The sequence below is a fragment of the Balaenoptera ricei genome, chromosome 15 (assembly GCF_028023285.1).
Source record: "Balaenoptera ricei isolate mBalRic1 chromosome 15, mBalRic1.hap2, whole genome shotgun sequence".
NCBI lineage: Eukaryota > Metazoa > Chordata > Mammalia > Artiodactyla > Balaenopteridae > Balaenoptera > Balaenoptera ricei.
In genome coordinates this window covers 14,353,991-14,379,167 of record NC_082653.1, presented here as the reverse complement: position 1 = coordinate 14,379,167, position 25,177 = coordinate 14,353,991, and the positions used below count along the sequence as shown (strand labels likewise).

At 46.0% G+C, this 25,177-nt stretch overlaps 1 protein-coding gene across 4 annotated transcripts in view; it reads right to left on the bottom strand.

The window, feature by feature from the left end:
* The window catches only part of SLC13A3 (solute carrier family 13 member 3), a 77,933-nt gene that overhangs the window by 7,063 nt on the left and 45,693 nt on the right, over window positions 1-25,177 (bottom strand). For 2 of the 4 annotated variants that reach the window (XM_059896857.1, XM_059896859.1), the window contains exons 6-10: window positions 23,299-23,424; window positions 18,937-19,032; window positions 17,858-17,962; window positions 13,403-13,500; window positions 7,449-7,561 (exon numbers count right to left, since the gene is read on the bottom strand). In XM_059896857.1, the coding sequence (XP_059752840.1) occupies window positions 7,449-7,561; window positions 13,403-13,500; window positions 17,858-17,962; window positions 18,937-19,032; window positions 23,299-23,424 (538 nt within the window). The remainder of the gene's footprint in view (window positions 1-7,448; window positions 7,562-13,402; window positions 13,501-17,857; window positions 17,963-18,936; window positions 19,033-23,298; window positions 23,425-25,177) is intronic. The other 2 variants (XM_059896858.1, XM_059896860.1) reach the window with 2 other exon arrangements.

The window sequence follows — 25,177 nt, the reverse complement described above, 5'->3', positions numbered from 1 at the left end:
TTGTCACTGAGCACCCTCCACTGGATACACCAGACTGTCACTGCACCTCTTAATGAAGGGCAGTGCCCAGAGTGGACCACTGCCCTCCAGGACAGAGAAAAGACAAGGTAGACTGTCTCCTCCCTGACTCCAGACTACACCTGCCATCAACGCTGCAGAATTACCTCCGAGCTCTCTCTCTGCTGAGTTCTCCAGGAATTACTGTACTTACGAGTATTTAATAATGATACTCTCCCCCACCTCTGTCCTCACCACTTCAAATGTATCGTTAACAACCCGGAATCCAATGCACCTTCATTAAGACCACAAAGAGGAAAAACTGATGTAAAATTGTGCTCGATGCTACCCCCTGGTGGTGCCACGCAGCAATATCTCATTAAAGCTGCAAGGGCGCTGCCTAGGTCGTTTTCTTAACAAAGATAACAAAGCTGTAGGCTTCGGAGCTGATCAAGAGCAGAGTTGGATTAGACCCCTAACGTTTAGAATCAAGTGTATGTCTACCATAGCCCTTTTATGGTAGACATACACTTGTATGTCTACGCAGTATCTTTTGGTACCAACAAACTTCGGTTTATCAGAGAAAATTTATGCTCTTTCGTGTTTAATAGAAAATTTGCTGCTTATTCCAGAACTTAAACTTTCATAGTGGACTCTAGAATACAGTATTCTGTTTTTACATAAATAAAATAATACATTTGTCTATACAGTATGACTTAAAAGTTACCTTCAAGGAATGAATAATACACGCTTAGTTTTCCCTAGAAGAGACCTTATAAAATTAAGGTGCTTCTTTCATATCTGCACTGTTTGATAGCTTAGAAATTATAGTATATGGCAGAGTCGAGCCCCAGCCCCTCCTCTGGCCCAGGGAACGCTGCAGGGAAAAATGGGTCCACTAGCTTTTCCCAGAGGCCACAGCTCTGGCAAAGAGACCGACAGCAGTGTGTGCAATTAAATGGAGAGCGGCTGGAGAGAGGGAATATTAATGACTTGGATGAATGAGGAGCCAAGAGCTTCCCTGTAGCCGGGCCTCTGGGTGCCAGGCTTCCAGCCAACGTCCCAGCAGCCACTCAGGGCCCTGGCTCAGCTTCCGTAGCCGGAGGGAGGTCTGGCAGCTTCCAGAGAGAGGAGACCCCCCAGCTGCTCTCAAGGGGACTCGAACGGGCTTCACCTGCCCTTTCCCATTCCCTTAGAATCAGAAGCTCTGTTTCCTTGGAAACACACAGCCACATGGTTTTCCCAGGGACTCCAGGACCAACAATGGGCAAGGTCAGAGGCAGCATGCCCAGGGGGTGAGGACAAGGGCTCCGGAATCAGATTAAGTTTGTCCCCCCACCTTAATCCATTCTAGCTGTGTCATCCTGGGCAAGTAACTTAACCTCTCTGTGCCTCATTTCCTTTTCTGTAAACTGAGATGTACCAGTCCCTGTCCCAGAGGGTTACTGTCGGGAGAAAAGGAGCTAATCTGTAAAGCACTTAGAAAAGTGCTTGGGCACCGGGCAAGTGCCCAAAACATGCCAGCTGCCATTAGTGGCATCAAGTCACGAGATGTCAGAGGGGGCGGAACACTCAGAAATTGCCCAGTGCTGTGGTTGTCAAATTGTGCTCCTTATAGCCCCCACAGACGCCAAGAGGTACCTGAGGCCACATCGCAGGATGGGAGGGGGAGGCTGAGCTGGCCCCCTCTTCCTCCTCCTTTCCCAGTTCCACGAGGTCCTCTCTCCCTGATCTCTCTGACATATAGTAGGGTCAGATCTTAAAGGAGGGTGTTATGGTAGAAGTGGAATGTTTAAAGCTAAAATCTCTGGGACTTCCCTGGTGGCGCAGTGGATAAGAATCCGCCTGCCAATGCAGGGGACATGGGTTCGATCCCTGGTCCGGGAAGATCCCACATGCCGCGGAGCAACTAAGTCCGTGCGCCACAACTACTGAGCCTGCACTCTAGAGCCACCAGCCACAACTACTGAGCCTGCGATCTAGAGCCTGTGAGCCATGACTACTGAGCCCGCGTACCTAGAGCCCATGCTCCGCAACAAGAGAAGCCACCGCAATGAGAAGCCCGCGCACCGCAACGAACAGTAGCCCCCGCTCGCTGCAACTAGAGAAAGCCCACGCGCAGCAATGAAGACCCAACGCAGCCATAAATAAATAATAAATAAATAATCTTTTTTTTAAAAAGTTGAAATCTCAATAGAAAACCCTTGAAAAGCTCTTTTAAAGCCTCATAAAACACAATAGGCTCAGCTGTGTGTGTACAACTCTGTATAAGAATTCTTAGGTAGAGAGAGCCAGTCAGTTTGATTAAAGGAAAGGATGAGGACTTTACGCACACGTGTGAACATTCAAACCATTGTAATACTTACAAGCTGTGTGGCATTGGGCAAATTAATGAACATCTCTGTTCCTTGATTTCTTCAAGGGGTTGTGGTGAGGCTTAAATGAGTACAGGTAAAAACGATTCCTCTATATAGTAAGTACTGAACAGGGCTTATTATTATTTATTTAACTTAACAAACACTTAACATAGTGCTCACTCTGTGCTGGGCACTCTTCTAAGCATTTTGCTAATGTTAACTTATTAATCTTCGAAACAACTCCATGAAGTAAGTAGCATAAATATCTATATTTTATGGTTGAAGAAACTGAGGCACAAAGAGGTTGTGATTTGCCCAGATAAGTCAGATAAGTTTGGAATTTTGAGCCCAGGATCTGGCTCTTACTTCATCAGTCTACCTTGTCAATAAAATAACAACAACAATAGCAACAACAATAATAATAAGATAACTCTCCAGCAGGAAATGAGGGATTCAGGAGAATACACACATTTCTACTTGCCTATAGGGTCTGTTCCACCCTGATTTAATACCAAGCTTGTATCACTGAATATATTTGTAGATAAGTTTATTGTGGGTAGAGATTAAAAGAGATATAAATGAAGGTGTCAGAATAAGACCTTTTTCTATGAGACAGTAAAATTATAATAACAGGAAAAGTTGCAAGGTTGACATAGGCTGCTGGTTTTAGCACCTGGTCTGTATCAGCCCTCTGCTAGGTACTTGCCATCCATCATGTCATCAGTCCTCAAAACAGCCCATATTGTAGGTCTTGTCCAACAAATATTTATTAAACGAGCATGTTATGTACCAGGACTTTTCTAGATGCTTAGAACAGCAATGGATAAGACAGGTACGGTCCCTGCCCTTGTGGAGCTTACATTCTAGTAACAGAGATACCAATAGACAAACAAACAAATGAACAGGATAACTTGGGGGGTAGGTATGGTGTAAAGGAAATAAGTGGGGTGATAAGAGGGAGAGTGACTGTGAAGGGTGGACGCTACTTTAGACAGGGTGGTCAGGGATGGTCTCTCTGAGGACGTGGCCTTGGAGCCGAGACCTGAGGGTAAGGACTCAGAGATCTCAGGCAAGAGCATTCGGCAGAGAGAAAGCAGATGCAAAGGTCCTGGGGTGCAAATGACTCGTGTGGTTGAGGAACACTAAGGGGCCAGTGGGACTGGAGGGGAGCCCACGAGGGGATAGAGGTAAGGGCTGACAGCAGGAAGGTAGGCAGGGGCTGTTGTGTGTAGGCCAAGGCAAGCCATCAGACTGGAGTCTAATTATATGGGCAGTTTTGCAGCGGGAGAAACCTGCAGTGAGGACATCAAGTGGTCAAGCTCAGAGCAAGCACTGGGATCTGCTTCCAGCCCTTCAGAACCAGCAGGTGGGAGTCCAGTCCCAGTGCAAAGGCCTCTAAGCCCCAGGAGGCCTGGCTGTGACCTGGCGAGGGCACTGGGCAGGGCTAGGAAGCAGGACATGCCATGAGCACTCTGGTCCCTCCTACAGCAGGCCCCCTGTGGCGGGGGATGGTACGAGCAGGGGTTGGGGGAGGGAGCAGCTGTCACACAAAGTCCTTTTTGAACAGAAACCGCGGCCAGCAGCCCAAGGCTGGGCCTGGAGCCAGACTGGCCTCCCGGCATGCTCAGCGGTCCTGCAGCCAGGCCCACTGAGAGCCAGGCTTTGTCCACCACTCCCTGAGCCTGGAGAAGCCTTTGGGGTGCAGGTCAGACTCAGGGTGAGGTGAGGTTCATATCATCTCGATAAATGGCATCATTTCCACCGAGTTGCTCAGGGCGAGAACCTCCCCTTTTCCATAATATCTAATCATAATAAACAACTATGTTTGGCTATGTTCTAAGTTCTCCACATGTATTAATTCACTTAATAAGTGTAACAACTCTATGAGATGGGCACCATTATTATGCCCATTTTACAGATTAGGAAATGGAGGCACACAGCTCAGAGGTGAAAGATCGACTCCAACCCAGATGGTCTGGGTCCACCGCCCATGCTTTCTACCATTGCATTGCATGGCCTCCTCAAGGCCATGGTTAACATGCCACTTCCTCCCAGAAGCCTTCCCTGATACATCCCCAGTAGGAGGCAATAGTGAGAATAGTGAGAAGAGTCAGACAGATGCAAGTTCAAAGCCCAGCTCTGTTACCTATGAGCTGTGTTCCCTAGCATGAGTCACTTAACCTCTCTGGTCCTCAGGATTCCTAAAATGGAGACAAAAACAGTACTTCTGCTCATCCATCCTTTTGTTCCTTTTGAAGTCTGTACCTTTGTATGTGTCATTTATTGAAAAAAATGAACAAAATAAAAACACATTTCACAAAAAAAGAGTAGCTATGTAGAGAAGCTGGATGTGCCCCCCAGTCCCCCTTCAGTGCGGCCTTGGTGTGGGGTCCATAGCGTGATGGTTCCGCTCTCGGGACTCTGAAGGCCTTTTGCCCCAGCGCAGGGAGTGCGGGCAGCAGACGGCCTTCACTGTCAGCCCCTGAGGGACCGTCTCAGACTGGGAAGTTGTCCTGCCCGAGGTTACACCACTCCTGGCGTGGAGTCTCCCCACCTCTCCTGCTTCCTTCCCTCCCTTCCAGAGGGCACAGCCTAATGCCTGCTCACTAATCCCCGCCTCAGAGTCAGCCTCCTGGAAGCTGAACCCGCAATCACCATGCAGTGAGTGTTTCGAGAGAACACGCAGGGAGCTCTTGGCTCCTTTTAGCGGTGTATCCCTTCATTTACTCTCTTCTTTAATTACTCCCAACAACCCCATAGAGTAAGAACTCCGAGCCCATTCATAGCTGAGAAAACTGGTGCCCAGAAGGGTTAAGGAACTTGCCTAAAGGGCCCCAGCAAGGAGTAGGATAGCTTGTATTTGAATCCAGGTACTCAGATCCCCAAGCCTGGGCTTCCGTAACACTATTTGAAACTGATCATTAAAACTGAATTTTATAATGCCATTTGCAGCAGCATGGATGGACCTAGAGATTATCATGCTAAGTGAAGGAAGTCAGAAAGAGAAAGACAAATACTGATATCACTTATATGATATCACTTATATGTGGAATCTAAAATATGACACAAATGAACTTATTTACAAAACAGAAACAGACTCACAGACATAGAGAACAGACTTGTTGCCAAGGGGGAGAGGGGTGGTGGAGGGATGGATTGGGAGGTTAGGATTAGAAGATGCAAATTATTATATAGAGAATGGATAAACAACAAGGTCCTACTGTATAGCATAGGGAACTATATTCAATATCCAGTAATAAACCATAATGGAAAAGCATTTGAAAACAAATGTGTATAAATATATATATATATATATAAAACTGAATCAATTTGCTGTACAGCAGAAATTAACACAGCATTGTAAATCAACTTTACTTCAATAAAATAAATTTTTTAAAAATCTCCCAATTTCCCAATTCATCCCACCACTCCCACCCTCCCACCCCACTTTCCCCCCTTGGTGTCCATACGTTTGTCCTCTACATCTGTGTCTCTATTTCTGCCTTGCAAACACAAAACTGAATTTTAAAAAGTAAGCAATTTGAGAAGTAATTTCAGGTTTCCTTTACCTTAATTTCCCATTGACCCTTAATTGGCTGTGGCCTTGAGTACCTCGGCTTACATGGAGAAATTTAGGGGTGGGGTGGGGCCCAGCTTCATGAGCTGTGGGTTCAAATCCCAGCTCTGCCTTCTGGCTGCACAAAAGTAGGCAACTTGTTTAGCCTCGAGTTGCCTCCATTTCCTCATCTTGGAAATGAGGACAGCAACAGTATCTACTTCAACTGTGTCTTTGAAGATTAACAGAGTCAGTATTTGCAAAGTGCTTCCCGAGGCGCCTGGCACTTGGGAAGTTCTCAAGAGTGAGCCGTTAGGCAGCTGGACTCTGAAATCAGATGGACTGGAGTTCGAACCCCACCCCTTAAGCAGAGGGCAACTGTATGACCTTAAGAGAATTGCTTCATTTTTCCAGGCCTCGGTTTTTCTACCTGGAAAATGGGTATAAAAATATTCCCGGGACTTCCCTGGTGGCACAGTGGTTAAGAATCCACCTGCCAATGCAGGGGACACGGGTTCGAGCCCTGGTCTGGGAAGATCCCACATGCTGCAGAGCAACTAAGCCTGTGCGCCACAACTACTGAGCCTGCACTCTAGAGCCCATGAGCCACAACTACTGAAGCCTGCGCACCTAGATCCCGTGCTCCGCAACAAGAGAAGCCACCGTGATGAGAAGCCTGCGCACCGCAACAAAGAGTAGCCCCCGCTCACGGCAACTAGAGAAAGCCCGTGTGCAGCAACGAAGACCCAACCCAGCTAAAAATAAAAAAAATTTTTTAAATAAATATTCCCTAACCCTGAGAGCCAGTGTGAGGATTCAATGAGATAATATGTTATGATACATGTTGGACACTGAAGCTGCACTTCCTCTGAGCAGGGCTGGCTGTGCTGAGACCACGTGCCTCCAGAAATTCTGCTCTGTCAGCGCCTCCCTCGCCTCAGTCTAGTCCCGGCTCTGCCTCTGTGCTCACAGAGCCCTCTAGAATAACATTAATAGTAACACCAAGTAATTAATATTCACAACACCTAACATAGCGGTCAAGAGCATAGGCTCTAGAGCCAAACTACCTGGATTCTAATCCTGAGTACATAGCTGTGTGGCCTCAGGCAAGTTACTTTACCTCCCTGTGCCTCAGTTTCCTAATCTGTAGAATGGGGATAGCGATGGCATCTATCTCATAGGCTTGCTGGGAAGTTTAAATGCGATATGTGTAAAGCACGTTGAACAGTGCCTGGTACAGGGTGAGCCTGCTAGGGTGTTACTCTTCTGTGCTCACAGGACCCTCTAGTCATGATATTAGTAGTAGTACTAGTGTAATGCTCACTGCAAGCTCCTTGCGATTCTCCATCGTACCTTTTTCCTCTCTTTCTGGGCAGCGCCAGGCACAGTATGGAGCTGTGAGGTGTCCATTCTGATGACCCCCATGTGGCAGGTGGGGAATCTGCGGTGCCCGCGGGGCCCGTGTAGCCTGCGCCCTCTGCGGCTGCCCCGGGACTGGCGCTCGCCTCCCCAGGCTGCAGTCCGCTTGCTGCTCTTACCTCACAGCCTTTGGCCATGGCGAAGCCCCCTCCCAGGAGAAGGATGATGTTCCAGGGCACCGTGTCCTGAGCCTTCTTCCACGTCAGCAAGGGCTCTGTCTCTGTGTTGGGAGCTGGGCAGAGAGAAGGCACTTAGCCTGGAAGGGGACACCCTTCCCCCCCGGGCAGGGAGGGGACCCAACACACATTCAGGACAGTCAGCCGGAGGAGGGGATACCGGCCCCAGCAGCCCCATCTTGGTGGGGACACTCAGGGGTCTCCAGGAAGCCACAATCTGGCTCCAGCGTCTGATTTGGGGCGTCTGCTCTACTCAGAATGCAGCTTGAGAATCTCCTGGAACTGGGCAGTCCACACGCAGAACATCCTTTAAATCTCATAACAGCCCTTCTGGGTAAGTACTACTTTCACTCTCATTTACAAGAGAAAAGGCCCTCTTTGTAACTGAAGGTGTACAGAGAGGGAAAAAAGAGGAAGGGAATGCAGGAGAATAGAAACCAAGGGAATGTTTGGTCCATGGAAATACAGGATGATTTGTATTTCTTCAAAAGCAGCCATGTCTGCAGTAGTTAGAACAAGGGGTCGGCAAATGTCTTCTGTAGCGAGTTGGAGAGTGACTAATTTAGGCTTTGCGTGCCTCTGTTGCAGCAAGGCTGCCACGGTAGCATGAAAGCGCCACAGACAAAACGGACACACGTGGGTGTGGCAGTGTTTCCATGAAATTCTATTTACAGAGTGGGTGGCAGCCCAATTTGGCCCACGGGCTATAGTTTGTCATCCCTGCATTGAGAGCATCCTCCTGGACCCTGGCTCACTGTGTGCCCTTGAAACGTGACCTTGCCTCTAAGCCCCCATATCCTCAGCCAATACCTGACACAATAATAGTACCTGGGGGTTCTTGTGGGCACTGATGAAGCAACGAGGGAGCTGTGAGTGGAGGGACGTTTCTGTTTAGTTTGCAGCCGTATCCCAGTGTCCCTGCCTGACACCTGGAAGTCACTCCATAAGTACTTGTCGAATAATATATTCAACACACACAGCCCAGTGCCTGGTGCCGAATAAGCACTCTTGAACTGGCACTCTTCACCGTGGGCTGCCAGCGGCCTCTCTGGAGGAGGATGGGTCTGGCCCATTCACAGCAGTTCGCCCTCTGTCAGGACAGTTCCTGGTTAAGTACCCATTGATATTTTGTTTCACCTTTTCAGTGTTTTTCAAAATTTTACACCGTGGTTTTCTAAAACAAAAGTTAATAATTGGATAATAAAGACAATCAAAGCTACTTAATAAAGGCCCTCCTAGATAATTTGCAGCCCTTGGGTTCAGATGTCACACACCACCAGGGGATTCTTGGGCCAAACACAATGTATGATTTAAGCCCAGAACTAGAAGAGGCAGCTGGAGATGTCAGGAGGCCCAGCCCTCTGCCTTCAGGCGATAAAATAGCATTTCATTAAAGAGACAGCCAAGGTCTGAAAAAGTAAAGTGACTCACTTTACAGGGTCGGACAGGGGAGGCAGAAGGCCCTGAGATGAGTTTAACATAATGCAGGTTAAGTGAGTTAAGTCGTGAGCGCTTATAAGACGGCTCACCATATGGTCATTACCATTAACGTTAGCTGTTATTGCCTTTATTATTTTCCCATCCAACCATGCCCTTGTCACTGTTTCTCATAAGTGCAGCCTCTAACTGTCTAAATTTCTCACTTCCACGTTATGCCAGCTGCCTTCTAGAGCAGTAGCTGAAAGCACAGGCTTTGAGGTGGAACTAGAATTCAACCCTGGCTCTGCCATTCGGCTATGTGACTTGCGCTAGTGGCTCCACCTCTCTGAGGCTCAGTGTCCTCATCTGCAAAAGGGAGCAACAGTACCTTCTCAGAGGCCAGTTGGGAAGATGACACGGGCCCATATATGCAAAGGGCTCAGCACAGGATGTGGCCCAGAGCAAGTCCTCGGTCATTTATTTAACAAGTGTATATTGGGGACCTACCATGTGTCGAGCACTCTTCTAGACACTGGGGATATGGAAGTGGCGAAAACAGAGAAAGTCCTGCCCATTGGAAAACTTACATTCCAATAAGTGAGGCAGGTGATAAATCAATAAACGTATAATGTTGGGACATTTTATGTGCTATGAAGAAAAAGAAAATACAGGAAAGGGACAGAGTGACAAAGGAGGGGTGCTTTTATAGATGGTGTAGTCAGAGAAGGCTTCTCTGGGGAGGTGACATTAGGACAGAGTCTGAATAGAGTGATGGAGTGAGCCATGCAGATATCTGGAGGAAGAGCTTGTTGGGCAAAGAGGAAATGGAAGCTGTCACCATCCACATGGTGGTCATCTTCCTCCTCCTCATCAACAACACCCTCCACCTCCTCTTCCTCCTCCTCACCATCCACATCACCATCCACATCATCATCCTCATCACCATCCACATCATCCTCATCATCCACATCATCATCATCATCATCATCCACATCATCCACATCATCATCATCATCCTCATCATCCACATCATCATCATCATCATCATCATCATCCACATCCTCCTCCTCATCATCATCAAGCAACACCCTCCACCTCCTCTTCCTCCTCCTCACCATCCACATCACCATCCACATCATCATCATCATCATCATCAACATCCTCATCATCCACATCATCATCATCATTATCATCCACATCATCCACATCATCATCATCATCATCATCCACATCCTCCTCCTCATCATCATCAACACCCTCCACCTCCTCTTTCTCCTCCTCGCCATCCACATCACCATCCACATCCTCATCATCATCATCATCAACATCATCCTCATCATCATCCACATCATCCTCATCATCATCATCCACATCATTCTCCTCCTCCTCATCAACAACACCCTCCACCTCCTCTTCCTCCTCCTCACCATCCACATCATCATCCTCATCATCATCAACATCCTCCTCCTCCTCCTCCTCATCATCATCATCCTCATCCTCATCATCACCATCCACATCATCATCCTCATCCTCATCATCACCATCCACATCATCATCATCCTCATCATCCACATCCTCATCATCATCATCATCCACATCATCATCATCATCCACATCATCATCATCATCACCATTAACAACATCATCCTCATCATCCACATCATCATCATCATCATCAACATCATCCTCATCATCAACATCATCATCATCATCACCATCATTATTGTTCAACCACAAGCACAATGCCTGGCACATAGTGGGCAGAGCATCAATACTTGCTGACTGACCATAAAGGGAGTTGCAAGTGCAACTCAGATCCATAGAAGAATGGAAGACAGTGGGTAAGATAAGAAAATCAAGGTTGGCTTGGATGTCTGGGTTCCACCTCCTGTCTCTTTTTACCTAGCTGTGTGACCTTGATCAAGTCACTTTCTCTCCGTGGAAACTGACTGACCACTCTCTAAGGCTGCCTGTAAGACATGGGTGTTGAGTACTAGAAAGTATCATTTCAGCCAAGTCTGCACGGGCCCACTGGTTGCCGAAGGATGGGCAGTGCGGATGGAATTCCCTCTCCCCACCCACTGGGCAACACTGAAAACTCCAGTTCAAAGAACCCTCAGCTGAGGCAGGATGCTACACTCCATGGGCCAGATCCAACCTAGAGATGTGTTTTAACACTACTGGATGGGCCCACGTAGTATTCGTTTTCCAGTGTTAGTTGCCAAAGTTTAAAATCAGGGAGATTTCATAAAATTCCAGATTCTTTGCTTCTCTTAAAAAATCAGCAAATCTGGCAAAACTAGTCGTGCTTTCCTACACAGTGACAGTCAGGGGAGACTGAGTAACAGCTGCCCCCTTTATTTGGACATTGGCTTGGCTGTTTTCCACAGATCCCACCAGGCTCTGACACTGAAGGTCTTGCCAATTACGATCATCCTCTGCTGCTGTTTTCCTTGTAATACAGAAACTGTCCTCTGTTTCAAAAATGTGAAAGGAGAGATGGACAGGGAGGGCCAAGTTTCACCAAACACATTCTCTTGCATCCAATCAGCGGCACACAAAAATGTTATGTGGCGTTTGAGTTTGGACATGTCCTAGAGAACTGCTAAAGCCAGGGGTGAAAAGTGACTAAGGGCCCCACTCACTTCCTAACTGGGAAAGCAAGGCCCAGAGGGTATAGGAACTTTCTCAAGGTCACCCAGCAAATTCGTAACACAGCTGGGATTCCGCACATCTATGCCATAGTGCCCTCCCCACAGTCCCAGCTGAGAGGAAGCTCTGGGCCTTATGAGCCCACCCACAGGTGACAGAACCATGGCTGGGTACCTGATCTAGAGCAGCCAGGCCACAGGCTGGCCAGGAAGCTATGAGGCTACGAGGTGACACAGTAGGAAGCGATCTGCTTTTATAAGAACAAGCTGGACCAAGCAGTTTCTGACTCTCAGAAGCATCAGTAGGAAGTAGAGCGACAACTCGGTGAAGAGAAGTGATAACTGAAGATGCAAGAGCGGACAGAGAGAGAGGGCCGGGTGATATGGAGGCCGTGAGTGGGCTGAGTTCTGAGGAAGCAGAACGTATGAGGAAATAGGTACCGTGAGGAGGCAGTGGCTCGGAGGGAGCAGACACACCCGGAGAAGGAGTAAACCCTTTAAGAGAGTAGCTGCTACGAGGAAGCAGAGGGTGTGTGGGACTCGATGCTTCGAGAGACAGAAACAGGAGGCAGGAAGTAGCAGGAGCGGTGGGATTAGGTACTGTGAAGGAGAGGGCGCCACCCCACCAGGAAACAGGAGTTACAGTGAAGCGGCAACTAGGATGAAGCAGAAGCCACCAAGATGCCAAAACTCAGAAGCAGTAGAAACTCTGAACAGACCAAGAAATGATACCGAGAGTGGATGGTGAGGAATGCCGGCTGGCCGTAGGACAGAGAAGCAGAGAGGAAGAGAATAACTGAACCCCGTTCAGTGGCAGAGCCTCAGAGGCCACACCCTAAGCCCCCTCGGACCCAGGGCTAGGCTCCTCGAGGTCCAGCTCTGCTACAGTAACTTTCTGTGCGTCCCTGGGAAATCGGCTCCCTACTGGTCCGTATGCCGTACTGCACACACACAAAACCCCACTCCTCCTGAAAACTGGAGCTGTCCTGTGTAATATGCTATTTTTTTCCAACAATAGAAGATAGTTGGATCATGACCCCCTAGTTTCTGACTCCTGGTCCAGAGCTCATCCCACTGCCCCAGATGGAGATGGGCCAGTCACAGCCTCTGTCACAGGTGGCAGGTGTTGGCACCTTCCTCTGCAGACACTGGCTGGAATTCCGGTGGGGTCACAGATTGGTGATCTGAAGGCCAGCCTACAGGCAGTTTGGTGTGGAGGGCTCAGTGATTCCCTGAGGCTGAATCTGAATGCCTATAGCCAGTTTTGCCTCAGTTCCCCCACCACTTGCTATCTGTTTAAACCCAGCTTGCGGTTTTCATCTCTGGGCCCTTAGGCAACTGACTTGCAACTCCTGCTTTGGGCCCAGAGTTTTTCCGGGCAAAGTCGAGGCTATTTTATAGGTACTTACATGACTAAAGAAAATATTAATAGATGTCCGCAAACCTCTTATTGAAGAAATTTAAAACATTTTATTTGTGGACACAAATTTGAATTTCATGCCATGTTCACGAGTCATGAAATATTTTTCTTTTGATTCTTTTCAACCATTTTAAGAATGTGGAAGCCATTATTCTTAGCTCACAGGCTGTATAAAAACAGCCAGCCAGCTGGATTTGGCCCATGGACTATAATTGCTAATCCCTGCCCTGGACTGTCACCTCTGGCAGCACTGAGTACCCAGACATGGTAAATGCTCAGACAGGGAAAGGGAAGAAGCAGCACCACGTGATTAGTACAATAGGGCTGTCAGTCCCAGGAGGGCCCTGCCTTCAGGCCACTGATTACCACGCTCCAGGCCACCGACACCCCAGCCTTGCCCACCTTACCTTTAAAGTCAAACCACCACTTGAGAGATGGCTTTTGGGACGGGAAGAAGAACAAGATGGTGACAATGGACACGCCAGTGACAGCATCAGAAATAAACCTACAATGACAAGGCCCCAAAGCATGTGACCCTGGGCATCTCAGCAGGCCAAGGTTTGGCAGATTTGCAAATGAGGATTTGTCGAAGGGAATTAGGCCCACAGTGAAGGGGACATTGTTGGAGGCCACCGGATTCTGTTCTGCACTGCAATCAGCAGGGATGCAACCACCCATGGATGCAGAAGCTCTTTATCCACTGCTCCCTGGGGCATTTAGACTCTGCTTGAGCCAAACAAATGTTTATCCTCCCATTTCAAGGACCCTAGGAAGAGGGACTTGATCAAAGAGGGGAGAATCTGAGAGCCACAGAAGGTTGGGGTCTATGGTACCCCCATGCATCACCATAACCGGGGCTCCTGTAACAGTCCTGTATGTATTTGTTCGGCTCCTGCTTGCATTCCTCCTGGGATGGGCAGCTTAGTACATGGAGATGCAGGCCATTCACACCAGCAGAGCCCAGATGGAGCCCACCTCATAGCCCCTCAAAACCTCACTACCACCTTGCAAGGATCCACAACATGTCCTATGGAGACATGAAGCCCACAGAAGTCTCAGAAACAGCCCTTGAGGGCAGGCATCTTCCATTTCAGATGAGGAATCTGAGGCTCCAAGAGCAATAGCAACTTGCTCAGGGCCAGACCATAGTCTGTAGAGGAGATGGCCTTGAACTCAGATACATCTGGCTCCAAGTTCAATGAAGCACAGAGCCAAGTGCCAACAAAGGGCTTTCAGCCCACATATTTGGGATTAAGAGTATTCAAACAGCCAAGAAACTGGAAAAGATGGTCAATATCACTGTAATAGAGAAATACAGATCAAAACACATGCTAACAGACAGGCAAAACGTGAAAAGGGTGATAATATCTAACGAGGATGTTGAGAAACACTTGCTGGCAATACATTTCAAAACTTTACATGTGAATACCCCTTAATCCAGTTGTTGTACCTCTAGGAATTTATCCTCAGGAAATAATTGGGCTCTTGTACACAGATTATGTACCGGGACGTTCATTATTGATAAGATTAGAAAAAATGGAGGATTTTTAGCAGGGACATGTTTAAATACATTGTGTATTACAATATATATAATGAAATACCCCTCAGCTGTTCACAAAAAGGATAAAAGATAATATCAATTGTTACATTTGACATGGAAATACAACCAAGTTACCTTGTACATTAAGAAAAAAAAAAGCAAGTTTTTATTTGCAGTATTGGACACGATCCAAAAAGGAATTGGTTAAATAAATTAAGATGTGCCCATTCTATAGACTACAATGCACTGTTTAAAAAGAATGAAGTAGGTCAGAAATAGCAAGTTGTCTATGAGCATATTATTGTATTTTCCAATTTTTTGTTATATGTAAACATATATGTATGTGTGTATGTATTAATATGGGTTGTGTTTGTATCTGAAATGTTATACACCAAACTGTTAATTGTGATAATCTCTGGCGAATGAAGGAAAACTAACTTTTACTTTTTCAATTTAGCATTGTTTGAGTTTTTTATAACGAGCATAATTTTGTAACTAAACAACAAAGAAAAAAGCAGATCACAAATACTATGTTTCATGTATATGTATAACTGAATCACTTTGCTGTACACCTGAAACTATCACAACATCGTTAATCAACTCTACTCCAATATACAATAAAAAGTTAAAAAACCAACAAATACTACGTTTACTGTAATCACATTTCTGTTTAAAAAATTCTTGTGTTTGCTAGGCTTCTTTTTAGTGAGTTTGCATGTGTTTTAAAATTAGTTGAATTGAGGTATAATTAACATGCCATAAAATGCACCCATTTTAAGGATATAGTTCAATGAGTTTTGCCTAATGTATATGGTCCTGTAACCACCAATGCGATCAAGATGTAGAACAGTTCCCAGACAGGTATTTTTTAAGTCAGAAAAAAGACGTACATCAGAACTGGAGACTGAGGTTCTAAGTGATTTTAACTATTGTTGGAATGTTTATAACACCAGTTTTCATTTGAAAACAAACCCAAAGTACCTACATTTTGGAAAAATAAAAGAATGGTAATAAGAGCCACTTCCTTTGGCTCCATGATATTATATTGTTTCTTCCTCATAAGAACCCTCATGAAATTGGAACGTATATCCCCCATTTTACCAGGGGTGGGGGGAGTCTGAGGCTCAGAGGGTGAAGTGTGTAGGGCTGCTCTATCCAGTATGGTCACCATGAGCCACATGTGTCTAGTGGACACTTGAAATGTGACAAGACTAAATGTGGCAAGTGTAAAACACACATCAGATTTTGAAGATTTAGTGTGGAAAAAAGAATGTAAACTAGCTCAACAATAATTTATTGTATGGATTACATATTGAAATGATATAGTGTTAAATAAAATACATTATTCAAATTAATTTCATCTGTATTTTTTTTTTTTTACTTTTGTATGTGACTACTAAAAAATTTAAAGTTACATTTGTGGTTCACATTACATCTCTATTGGATGGTGCTGATCAAAATCATCAGAGCTCGCCAAATCCAGAGGACATATCTTCCATCTAATCGTGTTCTAACTCACACCAGAATTTGACACATTTGCCCACTCACTCTTTCCTTAAACACTCCCCTCTCTTGGCCTGCGCTAGTCCGTTGCTCCAGTGTTTCCCCCTACCTCGTTGACTGCTTCTTCTCCATTTTCTCTAATGGGATCATTCTCTATACAGCTCCTAAATGTTGGGGTTCCTCAGAGTCTTCTCTATGCTCCTATATGCTTTCCCTGGCTGAGCCCATCAATTCCTAGGGATTTAAATTGGAAATTTATATGGTGACCCTCAGATTTATATCTGCAACCTGACTCCTCTGAGCTTCAGGCTTGCGCATCCAACTACCCTTTGCAGTATTTGAAAGGCATTCTAGACTTGACACGTCTAAAACAACTCCAAAATGGAACTGTTGATAAGCCACCCCCAACCCCCTAAAGAAATGTTATTTTCCAACTACCCACCTATGCAGGTACTCCTTTCCCTCATGCCCCCAAATCCCACCCAGTAGCAAGTCCTATCATTTCCAACTTTGAAATATATCTTGTCCACTACATCTCCATTGCCACCACTTTCATTCAAGCCATCGAAGCCTTCGTCCTCAACCAGGGTTCAGTAAACATCTCCTATAAAGGGCACACAATACGAAAACAGCCACAGACAATACGTAAATGAATAGGTGTGGCTGTGTTCCAATAAAACTTTATTTGTAGATACTGAAATTTGAATTTCATATAATGTTCATGTGTCACAAAATGTTATTTGTCTTTTGACTTTCCTCTAGCCACTTAAAAACATTTAAAAAAATTCAAAAACAAGCGGTGGACCAGATTTGGTCCATGAGCCTTGGTTTGACGACCGCTGGGATCATCTAGATGGTGGTATAGCTCCTAACTGTTCTCCCCACCTATATTTTGCCCCCACTATCCATTCCCTAATAAATACAGCTAACATTTGATTGAGCTCTTTCTAGGTGCCCTTCTAATCACTTGACATGTATTAACTCACTGCTCCTTAGAACAATTCAATGAAAATTGGACTATTTACAACGCCATTTTACAGATGAGAACGCTGAAGCACAGAGAGGTTAAGTGCCTTAAAACCCTCCAATAGCTTGCTACTGATCTCCCATAAAAAAAAAAAAAACAACAAGACCAAAACTCTTAGCATGTCCAACAAGACCCTTCATGGTCTGGTCCTCACCTGCCCTTCCAGTCACATGTCTGCCAATTTTCCTCCCTCCCACCAGGCCCTGGTTACACTGGGTTTCTTTCAGTTCTTCAAATGTTGATTTCCACCTCAGGCTTTTAGTAGATATTCCCAGTGTGTCTCTAATTTTTACTCTTCCTAAATTTTGGTTCTTTCCAGAACTATCCAAAGTCAATGCCCCCCACTCCATTCTTTTATAATATAACCCTCTCACTCCTCCTTTCATAGCACTCATTACAATTTGCAGTTATTTTGTTGTCTATTTGCTTTTATCTCTGTCCCCAGCTCTGGAGTAATGTTTAACACAAAATAGGTGCTCAATAAAAGTTGTTTGAGTGAATGAATGAATGAAACTGTGCTCAGGGTTGCACAGTTTGTAAGTGGCGGAGCTGGCATTCGAACCCAGTTCTGTCTGATTCCAAACGCAAAGCTTGTAACACATGAGACCCTAAATGTTTTATCATCCAAACCTAAACTCTTTTGAGGGCAAAAGAAGGAACTGTTAATAATTACACGGATGAAAGGTGGAAACCTAGCCCAGTTCTCCCCAGCTGCACTGCCTCCTCAGCTCCGGCGGCCCAGCCCCGTGTCTTCCCTGTTGAACTCCATCCCATGGGTCCCCAGAGTCTCACCCAGGGGTGAAGAGGCTGGCCCAGCCGGGGATGAACTTCGGGTCCCGGGAGAAGAGGAGGATGGCGAATATGCAGAAAAGGATGAACACGGCCTGTTCAGCAAACCTGTGGCACAGAGATGCAGACACCATGGTGACCGTGGGCTGTGGCCGGACCACAGCACAGGAAGCCCTCGGGCAGGGGCCCACTGGGTGTGACTGGGCCAGGCCCTACCTCTGAAAGCTGGAAGTAGTTCACTCCCCAGGTGGTCCCGAGAGTGTGGGGAGTGGTGTCCCAGGTGTAAGTGATTCCTTTCCCGGGGCTCCCATGCTGCCCTAGGATCCTTCCTGAGCATCAGGCACCCCTCCCCACAAACCATTCATATCCTTCCCACTGGGAATTTCCCAGAGTCCTAGGGACAATCCAGAGAGGAAAAGAAAGTGAAACAGAGACAGAGTCAGAAAAGCAGAGAGAAAGGAAACTGACAGAAACAGAGAGTTAGGCAAAGAGAGAGGAACAGTCATACATACAGAGGGGGACAGACAGAGAGGGACAGACATGGAGAGAGGGGTAGACAGAGGCAGAAAGAGAGAATCCCTGAATGTTGGAGCAAATATCTACCCAATGTGCCCATTTCACAGATCAGGGAGCAGGGCCCAGAGAGGGTTAGTGCCTTGCCCAAGGCTACACAAGAAATTAGTGGCAGAGTCAGACCTTGTGTGAAGGCCTGCTAACTCTTAGTTATTTTCACTATGTGAGAAATACGCGCTAAACAAGGTTCTGGAAGCCACCCAAGGCAGCATCGGGTATTCCATGAACCAGGAAGGAAAGTGTGCATTAGGCGGGAAGGTGACAGGTTCCCCCTCCAAGTTCAACCTGAGAGGCTTACTGGTCCTCAGGGTATCTACCCCAGTGACAGGGCAAGAGCTGACTGTGTAAGTCATCTCCCTACCCTCCATCTCTAGGCTCCCAGGCCACTGGTCCTGAAATCCCCTTGGGACTCAGTCTCCAAGGGGGTCAGGGATTAAGCCAAGAGGTAGCTCTCCTGAAAGTCTAGTACCTGGCTCTCTTCCCACCCTGAGGACCTCTGTGCCACGTACTTGATGGGCCCCAGGTTCTGGAATTCCTCCTGAATCATGGCTCGAGCCCTATTTTCTGCATCACTTCTGATCTCAGATTTCTTCTTCCTCCAGCCCCTGAAACAGAAAGTGGGGAGGTTAGGAGTGGCCACTGCAGTCTAACTAACGTCTCACCTACCCCACCACCATCTGGCCAGGTCTCACTATCTCTGTTTTGGAGACTCTGCAACAGCCTGCTGAGTGGTCTGCCTGCCTCTATGTTCCCTTTCTAAAATCTGTTCTGCCCACCTATAGCCTGGATAGTCTTTTAAAAATGTGAATCTGATCATATGGCTCCCAGGTTTAAAATCCTCTAGGGGGTCAAACAGACTCATGAATAAACAGACAAACCAAGGAAATAAAATAGAAAGTCCAGAAATAGACAAAACCATAAATGGGGATTTAATCTATGATAAAGTTGGTATCCCAGCTTGGTGTAGAAAAGATGACCTATTCAGTCATTGATGTTAGACATACAGATCAATGGAATCGAATTGAGAGTCCAGAAATAAACCCACATTTCTATGGTCAGTTGATTTTTGATAAGGGTACCAACACCATTCAATGGGGAAAGAATAGTCTTTCATCAAATGGTGCTAAGACAACTGGATAGCCACATGCAAGAGGATGAACATGGACCCCTACCTCATACCACATACAAAATTTAACTCAAAATGGATCAAAGACCTAAATAGAAGAAGAGCTAGACCTGTAACATTTTTTCGAAGAAAACATAAGGGTAAATTTTCATGGCTTCAGATTAGGCAAATATTTCTTAGACATGATACGAAAAGCACAAGCAACCAAAAATAGATAAACTGACTTCATTAAAATTAAAAATGTCTGTGTGTCAGTAAATGGTATCAGGACAACTGGATGGCCAACTGGAACCAAAAAAAAGTTGGATCCAAACCTGTACCCCAAGGTTGGGTCCTTACACTGCATCCTAAGGATAAGCTCCAAATAGATAAAAAATTTAAACATAAAAAATATTAAAATACTAGAAGAAAACATGGAATTATTCTTTTATAACTCCTATAATGGGAAGACCTTTCTAACTGTAATTGAAAATTCAGAAGCCACATAAGAAAAGATTGATAAATTCATCTACATAAAATGTTTCTAAAAAATTCTGCATGAAAGAAAGCACTATAAGGAAAGTAAAAAATCAGGAAAAAATATATGCAACTCATACTCAAAATAAGCACTAATCTTTTAATATAGAAAGAGTACTCAAAATCAATAAAACCAAGACCAACAATCAATTTTTTAAATGTACAAAGGATATAAACACACAGTTTAACAATTCACAGGAAAGGAAATACCAGGGTCACCCATGAATATATGAAAAGTTTTCATATTGCTCCTCAATATGAAAAGTTTCTCAAAATTACTTCTAAAATAAACGCAAATTATTTTTCTCTTATCAGATTGGCAAAAATCCACTTTGCTGCATGGAAACAGACACTCTCATACATTGTAAATGGGGGAACAAATTAGTGCAATTCCTATGGAGAACGACTCGACAGTATCTATTAAAATAAAGTGTTTATTCTCTGACCCAGAAATCCCTCCTATGGGGCTTCCCTGGTGGCGCAGTGGTTGAGAATCCGCCTGCCAATGCAGGGGACACGGGTTTGAGCCCTGGTCCGGGAAGATCCCACAAGCCGCGGAGCAGCTAAGCCCGTGAGCCACAACTACTGAGCCTGCGCTCTAGAGCCCGTGAGCCACAACTACTGAGCCCACACGCCTAGAGCCCGTGCTCCGCAACAAGAGAAGCCACCGCAATGAGAAGCCGGCACACCGCAACGAAGAGTAGCCCCTGGTCGACGCAACTAGAGAAAAGCCCACGCGCAGCAACAAGGACCCAATGCAGCCAAAAATAAATAAATTAATTTAAAAAAATAAAAAGAAAAGAAATCCCTCCTATGGAAATCTACCTTACAAAAATACCTGTTACTATACAAAATGGTATCTGTCAGGGAGACCAGTCACCAGAAAACATATAGTATCTGCTTGTATTTGCTTATGGAAACTCTGGAAGATTACCCGAGAAACCAATAAAAGTGGATACCTGTTTGGGGGGGATGTATGGGGTGACTGGGTAATCGAAGGCATGGTTGGGAAGAATTCTCACTGCATACCTCTTCGTATTGTTTTTGATTTTTGAACCGTGTGTATGTGTTGCTTATCCAAATTAAACAAATAAATGCTTTTTAAAAAACTCACAACAGTTCTTTTTTATGAAGATCCATGTCCCACAAGGCCCTCAGTGATCTAACCCAGGGTTTCTCAGTCTTGGAGCTCTTGACAATATTGGGGCAGGATCATTCTTTGTTGTGGGGTGGGATAATTCTTTGGTTTAGGGGGTTGACTTGTATATCGTAGAATGTTTCGCAGCATCTCTGGCCTCTACCGCATGGACCCCAGTAGTACTTCTTCGGCTGTGACAACCAAAATGTCTCCAGATGTTGCCAAAAGTCCCTGGGTCGGGGTGAGGTGGGGGGAGGTAAAATCATGCCCAGTTGGTCATTTTGCCTCATCGCCCACAAATCTCCCTCACACCCTGAACTCAGTCCCTTTAACTTTTTTCATTTCCAGAAGACCCCTTGCTACCTCTGGCCTGGGGGCCTTTGCACTCATTGTTCTATCTGCCCGGAATGCTCTTCATCACCCCTATCTCCTTCTCTCCCTTTACTGAGTTAATCTATTCACTCTTCCTATTCCTGCTCAAAACGCACTTTCCCAAGGAAGCTCTCCTGCCCTCCCAGTAAGGTGAGAGCCCTCTAGCGTGCACCCTCAGATCTCACCAACCATTTCCCTCCCAGCACTAATCATGACTGGTATCTCTGCTTTGATTAGCTGTTCACTGTCTGTCTCCCCCGACCTGGACTGCAAGCTCCCCAAGGGCAGGAACGCCTCAGCCTTGCCCAGGGGCTGCATCCTCAGCACCTGTGACAGCATCAGGCACGTAGCAGATGCTCGGTGGACACTTGCTGAGGGAAGGCGATGTCATGGGATTGGCCGGAACCTTTCCTGCTACCCACCCAGAAACACCTCTCTCACTGGGCTTCCCTCCACCTGCATTTTCTTCATCACAGCCTCCTCCGAGACCAAGTATTGCAGATGTCCAAGGAACAGGCAGACAGGAGAAAGGGGCTCTGTTTCAGGCTCAGCACTGGGCAGTTTTCGCACTCTCCCTCATTTAGACTTTATTTTAGCTGTAGCTCATTATTATCCCCCATCTACAAGTGAAGAAATTAAAGAAGTAAAGGCTCAGGGAGGTGACAGAGTTGCTCAAGGTCATGCAGAACCATGATGTGAACTCTGGTTTATCTGAGTCCAATGTCTGGGCTTGCTTCTCTCGGCTAAGCTGGGCTTTGAACCCTGAGTTTCTGCTCTGAGGGATCAAGGAACACCACGATCAGAGCCTTTCTATTCTCAAGGTGTTTTCACATCTCTTTGATCCAGAGTAGCTCTTACTGGTCCCATTTTACAGATGAGAAAAATTAAGGTCCAGAGAGGTGAGGGGACTGAGTCAGAGAATGACTTTATGACATGCCTGCTACCCCAGCCCTGAGCTGCAGCTCCTATTTTAGTATTCCCCAAACTCCAGGCATTCATAACCTACTTCCACAAATGTTCCTATAGTCACATACCACAGGGCTCATGTTTCCTTAATATTTTCCTCCAACTAGACTCAGCATTTTAATTAAAGAAATGTATTTAAATGGAAAACTTTCTATCGCTCCCGTACGTAGAAAACAAGAATCACTTGTCATACATAGAAAGTACCCACGAAAATAAAGACATGAAAGCAAAGCAAAGTGGCTAGATACCACTGCTGGCTCTAGTCTCTGGGCCTGAGGTTGGCTCTTTCTTTTTTAAAAGGCTAATTTGGAAAGGTTAGAGAGTTAAAGTTTTTCCTCACCCTACTGAGACTTTCTCCCCAACATAAGCAGATCGATTCTACATGAGTCGATAAAGGAATATTTTTCTCACTGTCTGAGTCAATGTTATTTGATACCTTGTCCTCATGACCCCCCAGACTCTCTCCTGTACTGAGGCCCCGTGAAATGGGAAACGCTACACATCTTCTCCTCTGATATGTGTGTACCTTACTTAAGTAACAATACTATTAGTAATTATTGATGGTGAGCGACATTCACTGAGGGCCTGGGCTTAGCAGGCGAGTTCCCACACCACCTGTAACCCCCACATCCCTGGGAGGCGAGGAGGACTACAGGCACCACATCTGACATGAAACTGTAATGACTTAGGAAGGCCACTCGCTACTGAGCACGGTTCATCCCGCCGCAAAGCTCAGCTGAAACACCTGGGTACCTCAGGGTTATCCCTCCATACAGGAAGGAGATCCAGAGCCAGCCCACCAACAGGAACATCAGCATGAGAGGGAAGGCGAAGATGAACCAGGAGCCGAAATTCACCACGTCGCACTGTGGGAAGAAACTGGAGAAAAGAGGGAGGTGAGAGCCCGCCGGGGTCAGCCACGCCGATGGATGCACATATACTTACAGAGGAAAACTAAAGGAAGTATGCTCAGTATTACCAGTGGGATTGAACGTCGTTCAAATTTTGTTTTCTGTATTTTCTGAGTGTTCTATAATGTGTCTATATCGTGCATGATCAGAATAAACTAATAAAATGTATTTGGGGAGCAAAGGCCAAGGAGAACATTCAGGGCAGCCATTTCCCTGTCTCCCCAGGTTCCCCGATGGGGATTCAGAACCCCTCGTTAACCCCATATTCCTTTCAAATACTCTCCTTCCTGACCAGAAGGTCCTAGCTTGTGCAATTACATGTTATATATGATTTGCATGTAATGTGCATGCACTTTACTCAAAATCCTTCATGTTTGATACTTTTACTTACAGCTCCAGCATTTTCCCCCTAATTTCTTTTCAAGTTGGAACAAAGCCTTGCTCACATCAGAGCAGACAGGCAGCCTAAAAACCCTCTGATAGCAAATGCCCTCTCATTCTCCCCAACCCCCAAATCAGGAACAGCCCCTGAGGCCCCCAGAGCCCACGTCTTTCCTGTCCAGCCCTGGGGATGTGCTCCAGCAAGAACTAATACCCAACACTCTGCTTTGTCCTCCCAGTCAACTGCCCCTTTGCTGGCGCTTCCTGATAATGGAGGAGACTAAAGGGTCAGCCCAGATCGTCCCTACATCTGAAGCAGGACCATCTTGGCTTCTGGTTTTCCAGTCTCACAGCCAAGTCTTGCTCAAAGAATGGAGATGAAAAGACACCGAAGGTTTGCAGTGGGCTGAAATCAATTGGGGAAATACCTGGCCCCCATCCCATACCTCCTGAATCAGAATCTCTGCAACCGAGATCCAAGCATATTATTTTCACCTTCCCTGGAGACTCTAAAATGCACCCATGGCTGAGAATCACTGTTTTTCATCATACTCTTAAAATCAAAGGATTTGAGAACCTGAGAATACGGTGCAGGGTTAAGGTTTTAAAATTGGTTCATGACGTAAGACATGGGCGTACTTAAGTTTTCTCATGAAAATAACTTTGACTACCCACAAGTATAGTACTGATTTATGTACACCAAGCCCACTCTCAGGAAGACCAACCCAACCAGCTTTCCCTCCATCATCCCAGTAAGTCCTTGATTCTTTGGTTGAATACCAGATAAAGAAGCTGGCCAGCACATGTGGCCATGTTGAATACCAAATAATTTTGTTGCTGATTGTTTGTCAAATGCTTACATTCATAAGAGTAAATGCATCTCCACTGCAATGAAATCTTAGAAACCCCACCTCTCAGAATCCTGGAATCTGAAGATACTTAGAATCTTGAAGGATTCTAAGGATTTTTTAAATCTTCAGACTCAGAGGTTTGGAATAATGGAATCAACGACAAGCCATCTTGTCGAATCCTTCTCTGATTCTCACGCCCTGACGGATGGCCACCCAGCCTCTGCTTGAACAGTTTCAGCGATGGGGAGATTTCACTTCTTGGCAGAATCCACTCCACTGCTGGCCCGTGTGGCTGGTTGCAAAGCTTCTCACGGCACATCACAGCCACACACCAACACCTCCCACCGGGGTTGGTTTTAGAAGCAGATGTCATATCGTGTCACCCCTCGGCTCTCAGCTCTCCTCTGACTCCCCATCTCACTTTTAGGAAGAGCTGCATCCTTACAATTGTTCCCTTAGTCTGGGCTCTTCTTACCTTATCCCCTTCTG